The 21,723-nt window shown below is 41.6% G+C and overlaps 2 protein-coding genes across 2 annotated transcripts in view; both read left to right on the top strand.

The window, feature by feature from the left end:
* zhx3a (zinc fingers and homeoboxes 3a) overlaps nt 1-21,723 on the top strand; it is a 47,317-nt gene that overhangs the window by 3,132 nt on the left and 22,462 nt on the right. The window lies entirely within an intron of this gene.
* mafbb (v-maf avian musculoaponeurotic fibrosarcoma oncogene homolog Bb) lies at nt 2,800-4,812 on the top strand. The gene has a single exon (XM_044348712.1). It carries the CDS (start codon nt 3,233-3,235, stop codon nt 4,214-4,216), a length of 984 nt encoding a protein of 327 aa, XP_044204647.1. The 5' UTR covers nt 2,800-3,232; the 3' UTR covers nt 4,217-4,812.

The raw sequence follows: 21,723 nt of genomic DNA, 5'->3' as shown, positions 1-21,723 counted from the left end.
GTGCTAAATGGGCAGGTACTAGCAGGTAGGTTATATAAATAATACCAGAAAGCAGATCTTATAAAATAACAAGTGTTTCCTTCAGCTGGTCCTTGGGGCCATGAATTGACGGCCAGACAGGAGCAGCTCAAACTCTGAGTGTAGTGGGTTTGTGGTGCCTGCAGTTATATGTTTAGCCTGCCTGTGTACAGCACTGTCAAATATGTTGAAAAGTTGTTTCTATGACGTGCCAAATACCTTCCCTGCAATATTAACAATTTTCGAGAGCTTGTTTTTGCTCTTTACACTCAAGTTGCCGTACCAAGCTGTTATGTTAAATGATAAGACGCTTTCAACCAGGCTTCTGTATGCCGTTTCAAGTATGTGTTGGCTAACGCCAAAGCTCTCCAGCTTCCTGATTAAAAACAATCACTGGCTGGCTCTATTAAAAATGCTCTCTGAGTTCTCATTAAAAGTTAGGTTCTCATCAGTGATTGTGCCAAAATACTTAAAATGTACTACTTCTTCTACAGGCTAGTTATTGAATATGACAGGGAGGATGTTCCTGGCTCCACTTGGTTTTGTTTGTATTAAAAGTTCTTTTGTTTTCCAGTTTACTTTCCTTACACCAGTCCTGCAGTACAGTGACCTGTCTGAAGTCAGCCTCCTCGTGTTTGGTATTGTCTTTCAGGAGAAGACCAACTAGGGCCATATCATCAGCATATTTGAACAGCTTGTGAACAGTCATTTCATTTGTGTAGTGGTGACAGCACATAGCCTTGTGGGCCTGTGACTGTGTCACTGTTACATAGTTTGTCCATCGAAGAGTACTGGCAAATGTCCTGTTGAGTACATACTCATTGGTAAATTAATACTAATTGGTAAATTCTCAAATATTGATTTGAGTTGGGCTATAATCCACATGCAAACCTTTGTTACATTTTTGGTGCTGACCAGTCAGTTAAAGGATGTTGTGTTGTTGTTTTTTAAAGTCTGACCTATTTAGTGCAGAATTGTGCACTTATGGTAGCACTTCATAAGCATTTTCAAGATGAAACGACAGAATTCAGGATTATTGGGGATATCTTTGGATATTAAGCTTCCAAGAAGACAAATATTTTGGCTTGTTAGCATTAGTTGAATCTGAATTAAGTCACATTTTAAAGATTGTCATATGGCAACAGAAAACCAGAAAGACGTGTCAGTGACAGTATTTGTTGTCTGGTGTGTTATGTTGGTGAGGGAATACTGCCCTGAGTTTAACCTGTAAGGCAGCTCCTCCTCTCAGGCTGCATAAAAATTCTGCCTCCTTCAATAGGACCAGAAGACCTAAACTACAACTATAAACTATAAACTAACCTCCTACAAACTATACTTGATTGATGGAGCGTTTACAGGGAACGGTACAAATCATCAAACTAATGAGTTCTCAGATGTCAGACGTTTCATTGCGCTATTGATGTTACACTGATGCATAAACACCAGTGATATTGATGATATTGGTGTATAGAAATTCAAATGTGTTTAGGAAGGAAGATGCTGTTAACATCCTATGATTAGCATACGTTATATCACCTGCCCTGCTGGCATCATTTTTAATTTGTGTCCCTGAGAAAGCCTTGCTCAGTCACACAGTCTCCTCTGTTCCTCTTTTCCCAGAAAATAAAACTGACTTAAACAATAACTCGCCGTTCTCAGACAGCAATTTCTATTGGTTTTGGCTCAAGTCTTCTATCTTGTCGGTGAAGCTTTCAGTATCTTTGGAGTAAGCACTGCCTGAGAGGGTCACCTCAGGGCAGAACATCCCTAAACCCTTTAATATCCTGTGCAGTCATGTCACCACGGGGGTGACAAGCCTGAATCAGGCAGAGGATCCTGAACATGCCAGAGGTATTTATTGTGTCAGTGCTGTCGATGAGCTGCCGTTGGGGGGTTGTGATTACTGGTGGTATTCTTAGTTAAAGCCTTCATCCAGATTTTTGCAAACAGTTTTGGGTCCATGATCCAATCCGAATGCCCACTCACTCACAGACTTTGACGAGCATTTCTGACGAGCTTGTCAGGACTCGTAGCTGACCTACTGTGAAATCAACAAGCATAGGGGAATATCCAATAATCCATAGTAGCAGAAAGTGTCTCAAATACAAACTAATCAAATCCAAAGAGCAACCATGAAACATAAAACATGGAAGACGCGAGAGTTCACCAGGGAGCACCGTCTGTGTGCACGTTTGCGCTATGATATGATGACAGTTTACAAATGTTTTCATCTGACTTGATCCAACAATAATGAAGACTATTGCCCCCTCTTGCACTCATGAGAGAGCTTTGAGTGGATATTGATCTTGTATTGGGATTCCTGCAGTGCGGACTAATGACCACAAGGTGTCAGTATTTACCTGTGTACTTCGTAAAGAACACAGACTCCACAATAGTGTCAAATGAATTGTATAGCAGCCTCCTTTTTGTTGTGTAAGTGAAATCAGGCTGTCAACACATGTATAAACCACCACAAATTCATAAATATATATAAACTAATATTCACCAAATAAAGACTGATAGAAACTGTTGTTTAGTTATATCTATATGAATTTGTTGAAGGCAAAAGTGATCCCACATGTTGAATCTCCTTGAAAATAATAAAAGTAATGTCCAGACAAGTCTGGGTGTGAAGGTATTTGACTGGACTGTATACACACTGTGACAGAGCCAAACACCCTGTAGGATCAATAGGCCTAAATATAAAATGGAGGACAAGTCAAACAATAAAAAATATATATATTGCAGAAAGGAATATGTGCTGTTGTGTACGACATTTATAGGTTTTGGTCAAATGATCATCACGAACAGCTCGTGGAAACGGACTCGTAGCAGCTTTTATGCAAATCTTCCTCTTGAGCGTGTTTTGATTGGAGAGGAGCGTGGAGGTGTAGTCTGGAAGGCGTGACATAATGCCAATGCAGCTTTATGAAGAAAGTGCGCTTCTCCTGATCAGGCAGAGGTGCGTCTAGTCCTCTGGCATCAGCGGACTTTTAGTTTGTGGCTCCAGAAGCCAAACAGGCTGCGCGGTGCAGAATCACTTCGCTGTTCAGAGTTTGATCATCTGGGAGCTTTTCACGCACGCATGTGGGTTTTTTTTTCCCTCTGAGCTGAAATCAAAGTTTGGAATTACTGTGAGTGCGATTTCACTGACTGCATGAAATAGCTGTGAACATTTTGGAGCTCTTTGAAGAACGAGCTTACCATTTTTAATATGACTGAAGCGCATTCACATTTGGGACTGCAGAAAACCTCCATGGATTTCGTCAGCGACTTTGACTTGATGAAGTTCGGCGTAAAGAAGGAGACGATGCAGGGAATAGACCGCTCCTTCATCGGGCCGTGCAGCCAGCTCCAGAGACCAGACTCTGTCTCCTCCACCCCTGGCAGCACACCTTGCAACTCGGTACCCTCATCACCAAACCTCCATCCAAACGAGCAAAGAAATAACCCCGGGAACGACCCGTTCTGGATACCCAACAACGGAGGTTACCCTCAGCAAATGTACCCTCAAGCTTTTGGTCTGACACCCGAGGACGCAGTGGAGGCCCTCATCGGCGCCACAGCACAGCAGGGGCACCCATCTGCGCCCCACGGCCACCACCCGCCACCTTTCCAAGCAGAATATGATGCGTACGGCCACCTGAGCGAGCCTATCCAGCACTACCCGGGGCTCTCGGGTCACCCAGACATGCAAGGCATCCCAGGCAGTCACTGCCAAGACCCCTATCTCAAAGACGACATGGGTAGCGCGTCCCCTCAGTCGCCGGAGGCCCAGCAGGTCATCGGTGCGCACCACCATCTCCAGCAGCCGCACAGCCGCCAAGACAGGAGATCCGCGGCCGAGGCCCACTTCTCAGACGACCAGCTGGTTTCCATGTCCGTCAGGGAGCTCAATCGGCTCCTCAGAGGCCTCAGCAAGGACGAAGTGATGCGTCTCAAGCAGAAGCGCCGGACCCTGAAAAACAGAGGTTACGCACAGTCCTGTCGCTACAAGCGGGTCCAGCAGAAACACATTTTGGAGCACGAAAAGACCAGCCTGGTGTCGCAGGTCGAGCATCTGAAACATGAACTCAACAGACTGATACGGGAGAGGGACGCATACAAACTTAAATGTGAAAAACTGTCCGGTGCGAACTGTTACCACGAAACCGGGTCCACCAGTGATAACCCTTCCTCACCCGAGTATTCTCTGTGAGTTTGGTTAATTTCCTGCAGAACTGATTCTTTTCCATAGGGAGCCATTTATGCTGACAGCTCGCCTTGCTCTTTAACAAACAATCCCGAGGATTCATCACGTTTGAATTAATGGACATAAGGATCTCACTCAAATAATTGTAATAGATACAACTAGGCAACAAGTTATGAATGGAAAATTACAGTGAAGCATGCATGCAGGACATGTATGAGATGTTTTTATTTTATACAGGCATATGTATTTTGTCTGAAAGGAGATACTTGAAATCAAAGAATATTCCCTTTTATTAATATACAACTTCTTTTTAATCTTTCTGCTCCAGTTACTGCTCAATCTTCATATCAGTGATTTTGCTTTGCTTAGTTTTTGTAGTTCAAATTATAGTTTGTGTTCATGCTTCTTTAAAACAGAAAACATACTGAAAGGAATGATGCTAGAAATGACATTTTTATTATTTTTATGAAGCTGATTCTGCTGGACAGAGGTGTTCCTTGTTTGTTTTTCTTCTTAAGATAATATACAATTATGCAAATTGTTTTTCTTTACCATGTTTTTCATTTACTATGGATCAATAAACCTATTGTGACTTTTTAAAATCTTGTCTCATCTGCTGATGGCATAATTTACTATCCTACAAAAACTTCACATGCACAATTTTTTAATGTAAGTTTCATTGTGATTATGTAGTTTGTTATACATATGGAAGCTGTTCAAACATTTTAGTAAACATACTCACAGTAGAAACACATTGTTTTGAAAATTCATAAATGCATAAAAGCAGATACATCCAACACAATTTCAGCATGCAATATGGGAAATTAGAGTATTGATGTGTATCAGTTTGTGTACAGGACACATAAATATGAAATTATTATTTGTCTACAGTGTAGATGAAAAAATTACAAGCACATAAAATTATCTCTACTGTAAATTGCTAATCTAAAATTATAACATGATCCTACAAAATGTAAAAATACTCTATAAATCCGGTGTTAGTTTGTAGAAATCTACATGACTTATGTTATTTAGTATTTAGAGCACCAGAGTTTTCTTATTAGTCATAATGCTCAATGCTCTTAACTAAAATATAAGTATTAAACAGCCAAATGAAGGAGCACAGTAACAATCACAGTACTGCCTATTTGTTGGCTTGGTGGTGAATGAAAGGATGAGTGGCTTTCTCTCCTTCCCTGACCTTTGCCCTTCATGGAGCGCTGCTTCCTGTGGGACCCCGGCATGTGAAAGCACAGGGGGGCTGACTGGCAGGGGCTGTGGGGCACAGATAAAATGGAGTGGAAATCAGGCTTCCCCTCTGCTCTCTTCCTCAGACAAACACATCACCTCTGCATTCATTGACAGAGGAAGAGAGAAACAACAACCACGGCGCACTGCTCGTCGCTCCGGAGGAATTTTTACACTTGATATGTTTTCTTGTTTTTCAGCCCGGGTGCCATTTTGTAATCTGCAAGCAAATTTCCTGAACATAGATCATTCTCAGTTCAAGACTACAATAATATTTGGATGACTGTAATAGTCCCAAGGCCAGTGTGATAATGTGTGATAAGTGGTCACATTGTAAATTGAGTTTATAACCTCTGTGATGGCATGTGTGCAGAAAATGTTTTAGGTTTTCACTGTCAGAGGAGACTTTCTCACTGTTCTCCCTTTTGCGAGGGTTCAGCCGGGCAGGTGGCTCGGTTAATGGCACCACCCTTTAGCCTGAAAACCAGGTTCTCTTTTCATGTGTGACCCCTGACAGATTTGACCTCACCCCTCTGTTGAGGGAAATCAGCTCTAAAATCACACCACAGGTGCAAAAGCACTTTATTTCTGAAAACAGGCCGAACCACTGTTGGTCGGCCCACTACGTTGGGAGTATATGACGTAGATGAGTGTGTTTGTGAACATTGAGGATGTAGCAGAAAAGTAGTGACGATGAATAACGCTCCTCTGTATTTGAATGTTATTTAATCAGTGGCTCTCATATATAGAATAAGACTATGTTTATAGGCACAGTTTAATTTTAAAATGAGGTTTCCTCTATTTTAAGAGTGTACTTGTAAATATGTTCATTAACAGTAAAACTACTCACATGACTGTTGTGCACAAAGTAAAATTCACCATCAATTTTTATTGATAAATTTTATTAAATTAGTTTAGTTAAAACAATTTGTTAATTTACTTTTTATCACAAATCAGTATAATTTTACATGTCATGATTGTAAATGACATAATCAGTTGAAAAGAGTGCTTAACATTAAATTAAGATTTCCAAAACCATACAGTATTTTAGATTGAACTATCTTAAGTGTAAGTGCATATTTGAACATACAATACTTGAAAAAACTGAGTGCAAGGTATGCATGCATACTCACATACATTTTACATTACATACACTGATGCATGTGCATTCCTTCAAACAGTGCTTTTCTTTGTGCAGGCTTGTGTGTTTGCGCACTTGCATACATCACATGTGGATTTATAAGCAACGGCGGCATAATACAGTAGAAGTGTTGGCGAGGAGAGCGGTTTGTGGTTCTGTGTGACAGTGTGCAGGGTGCCATTGTAGAAACGATTAGCCAGCTCTTTTCCCTCGCATGTGATAGGCTGGTGGGCCTGATGTGGGAGCCTCGCACTTCCCCCACCCCCTCCTCCCCGCCACCAACACCCCGAGCCACAGCGCCTGAGGCTGGCTACTGAGTCAGCAGGAGGGAAAGGTGTCTGCACGGCTGTGGCATCAGAACAAGAGAGAGAGCAAAATAGCTGGAGAAGGATAAAGAGCGGTGGAAACGGTTTAGAATAGACATGCTTGCATTTTTTAAAAAACAGATGGAGAGAAGGAACGGTCACACGGAAAAAAAACGCAATGATGAAGCAGGTTAAAGAGGAAGCATCATCATGTCATGAATTATTTCAAAATCTCTTCTGCACAAGCCTTTTTATTACATAGTGTCCAGTAAGAGGAGATGACACATTTTTACACAAGAAATAACGCCGATGGATGGCTGGTTTTCAGTGAAAACACTCAAACGTGTCCATCCGAATCAGTTGAACGTGGTACCAGCCTCTTGGCTGCGTGCTGGGGTTTGCCAAGGCCTGGCTGCATCTCAGACAGCGGACACAGACAGAGGAATGCTGCAGATAGTCACCATTGTGTGGGGAGAGGCAGAGGAATGCAGGCTGCCAGGCTACGTACACTGACACCAATGAACACAGCCAGAGGCCTCGAACCATGAGGGAAGGCCGGGCCAACAGACCCCACAGTCAAACATCACTCACCACTTCCATCTGTGATATCATACCCATCTTCCCTGGACAGTGTTGGTTTGGTCCAGCTCGGCTGTCTAAACACCGAGTATCTTGTTAAAGAGCTCCTGACTGACTGTCACAAAAACTGTCAGAGATTAGATACAAAATAGTCCATCAAATAAGCGTTAGTTGATCAGCTGAGTAAATATTCTTTTGTATCAGACACACACTGCTGATCAATCAGTGAATTCTGCGTTCACAATGATGATTGTCACTAATCTTCTGTGGCTAAATGTCAACTGACCAGACATTTGACCCCTAATGACAAGAGATTTCCAGCTCCAGCCAGTTCTTTTACCGTTGTTTTGCAACAGTAAAAGCCTGCGCTGGTGATCGTCTGTGAGAGAGTGGCTTCACGTGAAGCACAAAGCAGAGATTGGGATGGAGGACAGGATGGACGAGGGGCTTCCTCTTTCACTTCCTATATGAGGGTCCAGTCAAGTGACTCTTTGTGAGAGTGTTAGGTTGTATGTCGCAGGAAAACGCAGCTTCGACGGCTGTGGTTTCCGCTCAGGATGTCCAGTCGTTTCTGCGCACAGTTGTGACACTGTGAATCATGCAGTGATCACACACGCATACAGACGTCTCCATGGACATGGCACACATACACACACACACAGACATGCGTGTGCAAATACAGATTCATGTGTTTATGCAATTTCTTGCTCTGCCCCACGCAAGCACATATTTTTAATAAAATCATGTGATTGTGCCAGTTTTTTTCTTAGAGCTGTCTCTCTCTTTTTTGATTGCTTTAGCTCCTGCATGGACTATGACAGCATTTTTTTACTAGTTGCCACATCCTGAAAGATTCCACAGTAATTATGATTGTACTACTGGTAATGACTGAAGTTATCACATGATGGGCTCTACAGGATCCAACAGAGTGGATTAATGTGTAGCCCCAGTACTACAATAAAGCTTGTCTTACTATCTTATTGGCTGCAATAAGGAATCTGGCTTCCTGGGGACGTTGTGTTCAGCGTGTGTGTGCATGAACTCTTGGGGATCTGATAGGAAGGCCCTCTGATAAAGAGCTTGTCACGTTTCAGTGGACACCACTGGGAGACGTGTGACAAAGTCCTGTCACATTATAGACCCTGGACTTTGGTTACAGAGCAAAGGGTGAACCACTGTATGTAATAATTATACAAGTTCCTTCCAGCGTGACAGAAACACTATAAAACACAGCCTGAGCCTTTTAACAGAGGTGAAAAACAGAGGTTTTTACAGCTGTACACAACAAGGGTAAATGGAATGTGCAACAGATATGAAAGTGGCTAATTGTTTTATATATGTATAACCGCACCCTCAACACCTTGCTGTTCATTCCTACGATGGATACACGGGATATTCTCCTGCTTAATGAGTGTGACACTGCAGTTTTCCAGCACAAATCTGGGGGCAAATAAATGGAGGGAGGATTATTTAAGAGAAGAGAAGAGATCTCTTTCCCTTTCATTCCCTGCTAGGATTTCCTGTTCTGTTTTATGGGGGTCATGCAGCTGGCAGGCGCCCTCCTGTTTCTGTCCATAATGATGACAGGCGTCCATTAGTGCACAGTAGAAACACGAGCCATAGAGGTTAACTCAGGCTCTTCCCCCCCTAACAGCCTCTTCCCTTTCCATAGCCCTGGCCCCCCAGTATACTGCCTACCTACAGTATCTGTAGGGCAGATAATTGTGACTCTCAGTTGCTGTTGGCAAAGCTTCACTGATTAAGGGTCAGCTCCTGCTCAGACACCAGCATGTGCACCCTGACGAGTTCAACACAACCTGGAAAGCAGATCCAGCCCTTGGGGACTATATTGTGTCTCTGGTATATAACATACTCACATCCGGGAAAAGTTACAGGGGACTTTAGGGTATTGGGAAGATGGCTGCCGATGAGAAAATATACAGTTATGGCTGTTGTTAGGAAATGAAAGTAAGAGAAAAGAGAAGAAAACATGTTCTTTAGTGGTTTTGAATCTGTGTGTGCGTGTGTGTGTGTGTGTGTGCGTGTGTGTGTGTGTGTGTGTGTGTGTGTGTGTGTGTGTGTGTGTGTGTGTGTATGTGTGGAAATGTACCTGCAGAGATCAATTCGATCAGATTTAATAAGAACATCCTTAAAAAATCAGATGTAATATTTGAGTGATTTTGACATATTGTACATAAAATATAGATTGAATTGCATGAAATGAATTTGAAAGTAGATATGAAGAGATGACTGGTTTTGAAATTGAAACTAAAGTTGTCACTGCTATTGTGCCATTCAACACCCTTCATGAGTTTGTGTGGGTGTCACTGACATGAGAATATGGCAGTGGTCTCATACGTTCTGGTAAAGTCTAACAGGCCTCTTTGGAATTGGGTGTGTCACTCTCTCACTAATGTGTCATGTTAACATCTCCGTTGTGTCATAACTCTTCCTCCATGTTTCTCAGAAGCACTGTGCTGAAGTCAAAGCCATATTATTTTTTTCCTTTCAGCTGATTTTAGCATATCCATCTCTGTCCTCTATGCAGCTGGAGGATTTGGCAGAACAGTCTTCACACGCCCATTCTTTGATTCTTTGGCCATCTTTGTCATCATGCTCGATGTTAAGCCTCCGCTAAAACAACTGAGGAACAACCAACTGTGTGCTGTGGTTGGACTGTCAGGGAGAGAAGCTTGCAATTGGCCGACACAGAGCTTATAACGAGTCTATTTAAGGGGATGCAGATCTTTATACTACAGTGAACCCATGTACTTGTTTGCTCTTTTTGCGGTCAGGATACAGGAAGTACTTTGTTCTGGGATTTAATGACAAAAAAAAAAGAAACCCTAACTTCTCAAAAAAATTAAAATGAAAGGTTACAAGTAAATAACAAAGTTTATTGAGGGTGTGATAAGAGTTCCCACTGAATTTAAGATAGACGCTATCGTTTGAAACTACTAACAGTCACATAAATCTGTTTCGTGCGTTTTGAACACTGCAAACAGAAATTCTCATCTTTCATAGTTACTGGCAAAAAATGCATGTCGACAAATGCAGTACGTACTAATAATCACTATATCTTTATTTTAATAAAAATGATTTGTGAAGTTAAACCTGCATTAACAGATTTTTGGGGCAGCAGAAACGCCGTAAACACAACACTGACATACTAGCGTCTTTTGATATGGGGAACTTGTTAGCAAACAGTTGCTTATTTACATATCCAGAAAATACAGTACAACACCACTCGCACAGAGTCATTTTTGTCTTCCTCATGAATGTAAGTCCAATGTTAACTCTTGTTTTATGCTCTGTTTTTGGTCTCAAGCAGTTCGGAAAATATGTGGCGCTTTAGCTGCTAAACAGACCTACATACAATACACAATGTTTACCAGCTAGCTGCAAACTTCGTCTGCTTTCTCTGCTGTTTGGTGTTGGGAAGGTAGTGCACAGTGGGATTTTATAGCTTTTTTGCTAAAAACAGCTGCCTGCAGTGTTTGGAAATGATGTTGATGAGAGCGGTGAGAGTGAACCAAGACAATAAAGTTGCAGACTGGAAAACCAAAATAATGAGCTTAAAGATGCTAAAACGCTCTGTGGAGCTGTGGAGATCTCTGTCAGTTCATCACAACAAGCAGCTCCTTTCATATTATACATAGCCATACTAGAGTCTGTGTTGTTTAGTTGTTTAATGTTCACCATTTTAGTTTAGCATGTTTGCATGCAAGCAATTGCTAATTAGTACTAAATATGAAGTACAGCTGAGATTGATGGGAATGTAATTAGTTTCGTGGATATTTGCTTATAAACCAAGTACAATTTTGACCTGACTAGATGAAAAATCAGAGGATCACCAACATGGTTATAATTCATCCTGAGGGGAGCAAGAATGTGTGAGCCAAATGTATTGGTAATCCATCCAATAGATGTTGAGACATTTCACAACCACCAGTTTCAACCTCATACTGGTGTTAGAGAAAAAGTCATATAACCAGTGTCATTAGGATATGTCATCTGGGAACCTTGAATGCCTTTATAAAATGATGTGTCAATTCATCTAGTAGATGTTGACATATTTTACTGGATAAGTGAAAATTTTGACTTGATGATCGCACTAAACAAAGAGTCATTAGGATTCTCAGGGCACCACAAATATCTGTATCAGATTTCATGGCAATCTATTCAACAGTTGTTGAGATGTAGCAGCACTCTGGTGTCAGAGAAGAGAAAGCGAAGCGTATAAAGGAACACACCGCCCACACGTGGCCGAGCTGTACAACAACACAAGTTGGTGGCCTCTGACTCATAACCCAACAAACTCTGACCTCAGCCTGCACATCAGATGTTGAGGAGCGTTCAACTGTCCAATTGTTGTGGGAACCTCCTATCTGTCTGCCTCCCGGACGTTTAAACACTGCTTGCTGGAGCGCAGATGAAACCTCAGACAAATCAGACAAATGAGTGAAAATGATACCGTGACAGACCACAGACTGATAACATCAAAAGTGAAGAAAAAAACAATCTTAAATGTGCCTGTGCCTCAGTTTAGCTGCACTGGTGGTGAAAAACATTTGGAGTGAGTATGTCAGCTTCAAGTCTCTTTTGTACAGGCGAGGTCAAAAGGGCACTGTGCCTGTGAGTGACAGCAGTAATGTGGGGCTATATTTAAATCCTTAGGAGAGGGACAGCCTTGACTCATGTGGGCCCTACACATCCTCTTTCCACACAAAAAAATGAAACAGCTCTTCTGGTTAAGTAACTCCAAAATGCCAGTATCCTTATGACTTAATGACAGCAATTATTTTAAGACTCTGATTACGCAATCTATTGCTGAATTTGCAAATATTGTCAAACGGCAACCTTGAAATGAAATAAAATTTGTCTTTTGGACAATGATCTCATGTCTCATGATAAGTTACAAAGTAGGTTATGTATTATTGGCAAGTGTCTGGTATCACTGCCTGGCTAGAATTGATTTTATTGATCCCTAAGATAGTGTGAACCCTTCCTTTAAAGATTCTTTCCCAACGTCCTGCTGAGGAGTTCAGTCGCTTTGTTGTCTGGGTAGATCTTCAGCCTTAACATTGTTGATTTGTCAGTGGCAGCTGAGGTGTTTGGTAAAAACTGCTGTGGCTGATTGCTGGAAGGAGTGGAAAGCAGGAGCATTGGGCTTTCCCACAGAACCAGGACGACAAGACTTTGAAATAGGAGCAGCTTCTCTGAAGCTTTATCAAACCCTGATCACCTGATAAATCTGTCAGAAGCTGCAGTCCCTCAATAAGAACCTGTTATTCATAGTATGTGCCAGTAAAACAAATCTTTAAAGGACTAATCCTTTAATCCTGATTCAGTGTTTCATCAGCAGAAAAAGCACTTGTGTTTGCTGCGATGACTTCAACTTGTTATCTGCAGCGGTGCTTCCCCAATCAGTTTTAAATGTCACCTAAATGTTTAAGATTAATGAGAAAAGTGTGGCAGATGGATCATATGTTATCCCTTCGTCTTTGTCTGTTCAGAGCGGCTCACCCTCAGGGCTACTTTGACATGCACATGCATACCTATCTGTGCTGCTATCTCTTTACAGTATATCTGTGTCAGCAGCGGGCTGAGGCAGGAGCATGAGAAATGGAGGCGAGCTCGGTCCTCAGTCCCACAGATAAGGGCTGTGCAGTCAGCTGTAAACAGTTTCTGTGTGTGTGTGTGTGTGTGTGTGTATGTGTGTGTGTCTTTGTGTGTGTGTGTGTGTGTGTGTGTGTGTCTTTCTCTGTGTGTGTGTGTGTGTGTGTGTGTGAGTGAGTGAGTCTTTATTTCCATCTGTTTTCATCACCTCTGGAAAGGTGGCATGACGAGTCTTCCCACAGGAGTGGCGAGAGCGTTGCCGTCCCGCACCTTCCTCCTCTCCTCACCTTACTTGATGACATGGGCCTTATCGCTGCATCTGCCGGGCCAGTTAGTCCCTCCCCCTTTGTTTGAGGATTAGGGGATGCTACTGCACCCATTGTGAGCCACAGGACACAAAATCGGCAGCTTTCCGACACCGACGAGGCACAGATCTCTTCCTCTTTGAAGAGGCCGTATTTAGAGTCAAACGATAATTTCAGATAATCATTGAATCATCCCCGTGACTGCTGTGGTGAACTCTGCCTGACTGCTAGATATGCAAATATCTTCTTTTACTCCACCCTGCATTAAATCATCATTCTGTTTGGCCTCGAGGTGTGGGGGGAAAGAAGTGGCTTGTTTAGATCTGTACGTCAGGATGCTGTGAAACTATCTAACTTTACTCCTATGATATAATAAACCAACATAATATTTCACGGCAGCATCAGGACATTTCCTTCACTTTTACTTTAGGAAGACTCAGAAATGTTTCACAAAAGCAGTGACAGCATCAAAGAGGTGATGCCTTCACTCCATAGTGAGCCACCATTACAAAGAGAGGTTGACCTTGCCTTTGGCCTCTTGGCTGTCTGACAAAGCAATCCCCATGCTCTAGTGCAGTACGGCTGTCCTCTAAATGAAAGTAGCTGAGAGGCGAAGGGCAAAGAGGCCTATGGAATATCAATGTGCGATGCTCTCAATTAAGATTAAAGCTTCGAATGGAATCCTATGGAGCCGCTTCCCTAAGAAATGCTTGACATTTTACCCTTGCTGACTCTGGATAAAAAAAGTGTCCTGCGCCACCAGTACCACCACCACCACCACCACCACCACCTCTGCTAACTAGCTGCCCCTCCTCAGCTAGCCCTCTGTTCGCTGAATTCATTCTGTAGATATTGACTTAGGCTACAGTCACACTTCTAAGAAATAAGTGAAATGGATCATCTTACTGCCAGTGGATGATAAGAATACTGAAATATGAAAAAGCGTCTGGGTCAGCAAAATGACAAACTAGGGGGGGAAATATGAGGCAGTCATGATAAACCCTTAGAGACAAATTCCCTACAGCTAGACGGAGAAATGAGGAGAGGAAAAAGAGGGGCAGAGAGGAAAAGGAGAAAATATATATCGCCCATTCCCATTTTAAATGCATGTTTAAGAGAGAGCCTCATTAATTTACAATATGTGTATCCTCCTCAAAATGTGGACGGACTGTGTGTAGAGGGATTTTAGACACATAAAACACCAGCCGTGATCTGATTTCATACAGATTTATTATAAGGGATAAGATTTTACTTTCTATATTGTACTTTCATTATAATAAATACAATCTATTTTTTTCTCATTTATGACAATAGTACACAGTATTGTTTATGTATTTCAAGACTAAAACACTCCTTGTTAATAGGAAGCAGCCTTTTACATAGTTAAAATTCTGTGCTTTATTCCCTTTAATTATGAGAGTGTTAGAGATTTATTTTGCAGTTTGTTAAGATTCAGCAGATGTCGTTTGTGGGCTGATGGCTTCAGTTTGAGTAAAAAACATGAGTCAGTATTTACTTGAAATGTGCGACATATTTCCTAGTGATTTACAGAACATGATGTCAGTTGTTTGCATCCGATCTTGTAGATTAATACAGATTATGATGCTGTTTACAATGTGCATCTGTCAGCATTGTTGTGTCTCAGCGATGGGAGCATTTCTATTCATGTTTTTGGGTTTAAAGATACAGAGGAAAAACATTACATGGCTATTTAAATCAAAATGTTATATTAGTAAGAAACACATATGTTCATTTTATTCAGCATATGAAACTCCAGGTGGGATTAAGCTATATTTGTAAAGCTGATGCAGTATTTTATTGCTGAAAGTAAGAGAGCAGGGACTGATTATGAATACGATGTAGAAAATAAGATCAAAATGGAGTCTATCGTGTAAACTCCACCCTTGATAAACAGAATTCCACATCACGCTCCAACTCTGCAGTTAACTGAATCAATGCAATTCCACTTGTGCTGATCTTGCAGACTGAGGCCCTTCCCCCAACCTCCCTCTCTTTCTCTCTCTCCCTCCCTCTCCCTCTCTCACACGCACACACACCCGTCTCCCTCCCCATGCAGGTCTACCCATCGTAACACATTAGCAGTAGAAGCCATCACACAATCAAGACAAGGCAGCGTATGAGACGTCAGGCCAATTTGTTTCCTTCTTGGAGCTACATCACATTAGCAGGGTGGCTATACCCTTGAGCTAAATCCAAGTTCACACAGAGGGAGCGTGCTGCTGGACAGGAGGGCAGCGATGTCAGCACTTTTCAGACGGCTGCTGACATGTATCCAGCAGACTGACATGTATGAAAAAAAGCTTGATAGTTTGAAATACGGCCCTTTGGATGTTTCAGGGGTTTTTTGTGCGTAAGCTCGTAATGCTATTTCCCGAGGCCTGGAAGAGAAAGAGTGCACAGTCAGAAAATTTAACAAAAAAGTTCCTCAGTCAGAGGTCAGGACATCACATGAATCTGTCAAGTAAATGAAAGGACCCGATTTTATTTCCACTTTCATCAGGATCTCATACGCCACAAACAAATGTGATATGACTTCAGCTGTGCCCTTCCTGAATCAGAAGACAAATGTGACTCAGAGAGGCCAGTCAATAGTTCAATTATCTGATATCTGTCTTGCTTAATTAAACATATAATTGACCATCCGAGGACTAATGATAGCCATCCCATTACCCATGAATCCAAAGGATTTGGCATAACCACCACTTGACCCTGCTGTGGATTGACTGGCCTTAGGTACAGGGTCAGAGTGTATCCACTGTTCACTGCTCTGTGACACTCCTCGAGACTACATTCCCCGTCGCATGTCTCAGGATGTGGCTTTCAGCTCTGCCAAAAACAGTTGGAGGGAAAAATGCAATTACTGCAAGATTATCATACTGCTTCCGTTTGACTTTTCTGACTGAATTCATGAATATATATGAATCCATCTTGCATCTCAATCTGAAAACCCCCCGTCTTAGCCCCCCACATTCATGTTTGGCTGCTGGCATTTTCTTTGTTTCCTCAAAGTGTGTTCTTACAGGAAGATTAAAGTGTTACCCTGAAAAACCAGACCATAATTCAAAAAAGTATGAAACATCAAAAATATCAGCATACTTTTCTCAGTGTAAAAAAAGAAGAAAAAAAAAATCACCGCAAAATAATTTTATAGAACTTTAAGGGAGAGTGCTGTGTGAAGGATGTGTTTTTCCTAAATATCGCTGTTGTCAGGTGAAAACCTCCAAAATATCAGAAACGCAATCTGGTTTTTAGCTTGATGACGAAGCATTTTTAAGTTTATCCAGTTGCATTCTGTAAGGTTTTCGTGAGCGTGAGGCCTGCAGAATTTCTTTTAAATTTTCAAACTATAAAGGACCGTTTAAATCAAAATGATAGTTCAATATCTTGGAAATAAGCTTATTCTCTCTCTTGCTGAGAATTAGATGAGAAGATTGATACCACTTTCATATGTCTGTTATATATGTAGTATAAGAGTCAGGAGACAATTAGCTTAGCTGTGGCTAAGTCACTGCACTCTTCCAAGAAATACTACCAGCATGTAACTAACCATAAAAATACATATAGTCGTTTTTTTTATAGCTACAACGTGTTCATTTGTGAGCCATAGAGTTGTTGGTAGGTGTATTTTTGAACTTTGGACAGAGCCAGGCTAGCTGTTTAGCCACGCTTCCCCTCATCATTATGCTAAGCTTAGCTAATCACCTCCGGGCTCCAGCTACATACTTAACATACAAAACAGAGCAAGAAACCCAGCAAGACGGCAAATAAGCGTATTTCCCAAAATGTCAGATCATTGTTTAAAATGCTAAATACGTGCACAGGTACTCAGTGGCATAAAGAGCATAAAAAGACTTGTAAACATCCAATAATTGTTTTATATATTTATGATTTTATGTTATGATGTATTTATTACCTAACTTCCTGATATTTCTCTATTTTTAGACACACATCAGCGTAAAATTCTTGACGCAGCCAATCTGAGCCTTTTTTGAGTTCTTCATGCCATTGAGTGGATATATATTTGTATATTAAATGTTAACCACTTCATCCACATTTGACAACTCCCCTCCTATTTTTGTATTATCACTGACCTGTTTGGAAAACCTTTTTTCACTCATTTTTGTGTATTCCTGGATATAAAATTGATTTAAATCAGAAAACCATCAGATCAAGAAGTAAGTAGTAAATTTTTTGATCACCTGTTTATTCTATTTTTTTTTTAAGAATACAGAACAAAAGAACAATAGAGCCAAAGAAAACAAGAGCACAATTCAGCAAACTTAAATTAGTCTATCTAAATTAGTATATTTAGTCTAATCATGTATACTGATGAGGTCCACAATCAGTACAACAGAATAAACATGATTGCATATGTGTAAATATCATATCACAGTGTAGTACACTTCAAAATACCTGACAGCACCTGCACCCAACCCCCGAATACACACACACATACACACAAAAACACAGAGAGCACCCCTCTCTCCCTGAACGTATCACCAACCTTTGGACTTCACCACTACTCCCCTTAATAGCTCAATCTGACGGATCATTTAAAAGCCCGCTGAAACAGACAGATGGGTAATGGATTGCATGGCAAATCAATGCTCGGATCAATGGAAGACATGCATCAATAAATGGATAGAGAGCTGCTGAAATAGACACCGGAGTTAATGTGGAACAGCGTAGAACATCATTGTGTGGAGTACACAGTGGAGAAGGCTAATACGAGTCGGCCCTGCTGATAAGGTGTCCTTTTGAATAATGCAGACAACAAAATGACAGTGATAAGCTAAACTTAAGCTGAGCTGCTATAGTGTGACTGGAGGAGCTGCGTATTTAGTGCCCACCCCCAACACACACACACACACACACACACACACACAGGCACACATAAAGGCAGCCACCAGCAGGCCTATTTCTCTGCCTACTGTCACTTCACAGCAATTTCCTGCTAATTTACACAACTGTAATCATGTGACAATCCTGGTGGGACTGAGGTTGTGGTGAGCAGGACTGTAGATACAGTATCAAGAGAACAGGAGAAATAGAAATTGAACAAAAGGACAAATCTGTGGACAAATCTTACTCCGTCCTCATCAGGAACATGAATACGAGCAAACACAGAGTCACTTTCATCAGGAGCAAACTGTCTTGTTATTATCTGATGTAAGACAGTTTGCTGAGCTAACGTGCCGGGACACATGGTGCTGTGGGGGAGCAGCTCACCACAAGTGTTGAACTTGTGTTGGACTTAGGTGGCGTTGTGACCAGAGGCTGACTCATCGCTGCAGCACCGGACGCTCAGGACTTGTGGTTTAAATGTCCAACAGCATGAGGCATCCCACTCACTGATAGCTACTCCTCATACCAGAGCGACTGTGTCAGCTGCTGTGAATAGGCATCATCGTAAACAAAATAAATGTAATGCTTGATAGACCTAAGCTTGCACTACTTGGACAAGCAAGTGGCAAGACGCTACACCTGTTTCTCATGTGCTCGTGCCATAAATCTCTGGTGAATGGCTGGTTTAAGGGGTGGCTGCTAAGGAGCAGCTGTACCCGTCTAAAAATAGCGGCAAAGGCTGCTGCTGGACAGCGTGTTAAAGCTCAACATGCAGTTTAGCACAAAGAGCCTACCAACAATACCTTCCACCTGCATTAGCCGAACTGCGGCCCACGGCATCAGCATTAGAGCGCAGGAAGTGACTGACTGCTGTGCAAACTGAACGTCCGCGCATGTCACTGTGTCTGACTCACTCACCCAAACAACGACCTGATCCTGACCACATAATTCAGACACACTTTATTTTCCAATGAGCTGAACATTCATTATCAGTGTCTCGTGGCCCGAGGCAGAACGCTCCCTGCCCGGTGTAGTGACAACCACCAGCCGCCCTGATGGAAAACAAAGCCAAGATGGCACAGCAAACACGAATCACTATGACAGGCAGAGTTCAACAAAGTAGGACTCAGCACACTAAGCACATTTTATCAATGTTTTCTTTTAGTCAGGTCCTTTCTCCAAATTAAAGAACGGACTGAAATGCCTACATCCAGCCCTGCTTGTTCAGGCCGATAATAAAAAGAGTGAGTATACATGCGTGGGCCTGCTTGCGTGTGTGTGTGTGTGTGTGTGTGTGTATTTGGGTGCACACACCTGTTTGGGTACACTGTAGGGTAAATGTAATTGCAAAACACAGAGGCTGACAGTGTTTAGAGATCCCAAATTGCACCTCTGGGAGTCACTATAGCTCACAATCTGACTAATGAAGGCCAAGTAATCAAGCTTCAAACTCATCAGCCATGTTTGCAGTAATTAAAAGGTTTATGTTCAGCGTCAGGAGAGCCGTTGGACTCTTGTCAGTCAGTGTCAGAGGCCCAACTTGATGTTAAGTATTTCCAGGACCCAGAGAGTTTTAAACATTTTATACAAATTCAACTTCTTTGATTGATTATTCAGTTAGAGGGAAATAAAATGCCATAACAAATACATTGCGCTACAGTTAGAGGTCCAGTCTGTGCATTCACACCCAGGCACCAAGGGAGCCTCCATAAATGTACATGGTGATGTATAAGAATCCAATAATCAATTGTATGACGAGCGCTGTCTGTCTGCATCATCCTGATCTATTCTGTCCTATGGGACTCTGAGGGGCTATGAGGAGGTGAGGGAGGTGCTCTTAGCGTAAAATACTGCTGTCATTCCCTCAGTTCTCCTTGTCTTTAAATAAACACAAAATACAAATATAATCATGCACATGGAATACTGTAAATAAATACAGTTCATGCAAAGAAACTCACATTAACAAGCAACTGTTTCACCGGCATCCAGCACGTACTACAACTTCCTGAAAACAAATGTTCACTATTGTTGTTCTTGCTTCTGCATACCTGCAATTAAAAAGGTTATTTCACACCTGCATGGCTGTGATTTGTGAGTGTCTACAATACAGTACAAAATGCGTGCTGGCCAACTGGATTAGAGCTTAATGCATATTTGGTAGGATATAATGTTACACCTTCTGTCAGACATGCTGACATCCACAAGGATTTTACCCAGCATGCAGCAGGAGAGGTTCTGCTACTAGCGCTCTCTGGGGATCATAAGTGACCTGAAGAGGACATCAGACAGTGGCTTCGTCTCTATGTTCACACAAACTTAAAAATTTAGCAGTTTAAGACAGAACGAGAGAGCCAGCAGGATGCATCTATAGCTAACTCATCTTTAATTAGTGGAGATAGGAATCTGGTTTTGGATTAAACGGCAGTAATTCAATTAAGTGTTTGAGGTTACGACTTAAGAATATGGTGCTGTTTTTCTACTAGAAATACATCTTTTGTGTTTCCAGAGTTGCAACACTTCTCTGTGAGAGGAGTGAAGCAAGTTTTAGATAAGGACAGGGCTCTCTCTGGTGGCTGAGGCCTGCTACTGTTGCCGCTGACTGTCAACACCAGTGAGATCCCAGTAAATGTGTTTTAAAAAAGGCACTTTCTGTCAAGAAAAACAAACAATTAAAAAGTAAATCATAGATATGGTTTTTTAATTGTCATGTGCGAAGTGGAGTATGTGAGTTTCTCTGTTCACTAGTGAACCGAACCTAATAGGTGCAGACTGTTGTGTTGTGGATACCCCACTGCTTCCTTGATTACAGCCAGTGGTTGCTTTGCAGCAGCCAATTAAAATCGAATACCATTCTCTCACATATTACCACCATTGTATTTACTTGTAGATCAATCCCCTTCAGCTGCGCCATTTTACATAATGAATGCAGAGGCTTTTGATGTGTTTGCCTGGTAGGAGACGCACACACCACAGGAGGAGCCGCTGGAGGGCCTGCTGTTCTCACCTTACTGCCATGTAATAGTGTGAAGTGTAGGCTGTATCAGGTCTTAGTGGCAATAAGGTGGCATGTTGTAAATGAAAAATATTTATAACACACTGTTTTTAAATTCATTGCTAAAGTTGTAGTTCACTGCAATATTTTATAGTCAGAGGTTATTATAATATTATATATATTATATATATTATAATACAATATACAACATTTTTGTACATTTCTTTCAAAAACAACACACAGTATCAGACAATATGAATGAAACTACAATTAACCAATAATTTAATTAATTGATATTGGGTAAGCCAGGTCTGTGACCATCAATAGGAACATCAGTGGCGGAAGACTTTTACGCAGATCCTTTACTTCAGTTGATGTAACACAATGTAAAAATACAAGTAAAAGTCTTGCATTCAAGATGTTATTCAAATAAAAGTATCAGTATAAATATCAGCTAA

The sequence above is a fragment of the Thunnus albacares genome, chromosome 4 (assembly GCF_914725855.1).
Source record: "Thunnus albacares chromosome 4, fThuAlb1.1, whole genome shotgun sequence".
Taxonomy (NCBI): Eukaryota; Metazoa; Chordata; class Actinopteri; order Scombriformes; family Scombridae; genus Thunnus; species Thunnus albacares.
The sequence above is the reverse complement of the archived record's forward strand: the minus strand, read 5'-3'. Positions and strand labels throughout refer to the sequence as shown.

What these genes read in the sequence shown, in the direction of transcription:
- mafbb (XM_044348712.1), top strand. Translation starts at nt 3,233, where the DNA reads ATGACTGAAGCGCATTCACATTTGGGACTGCAGAAAACCTCCATGGAT.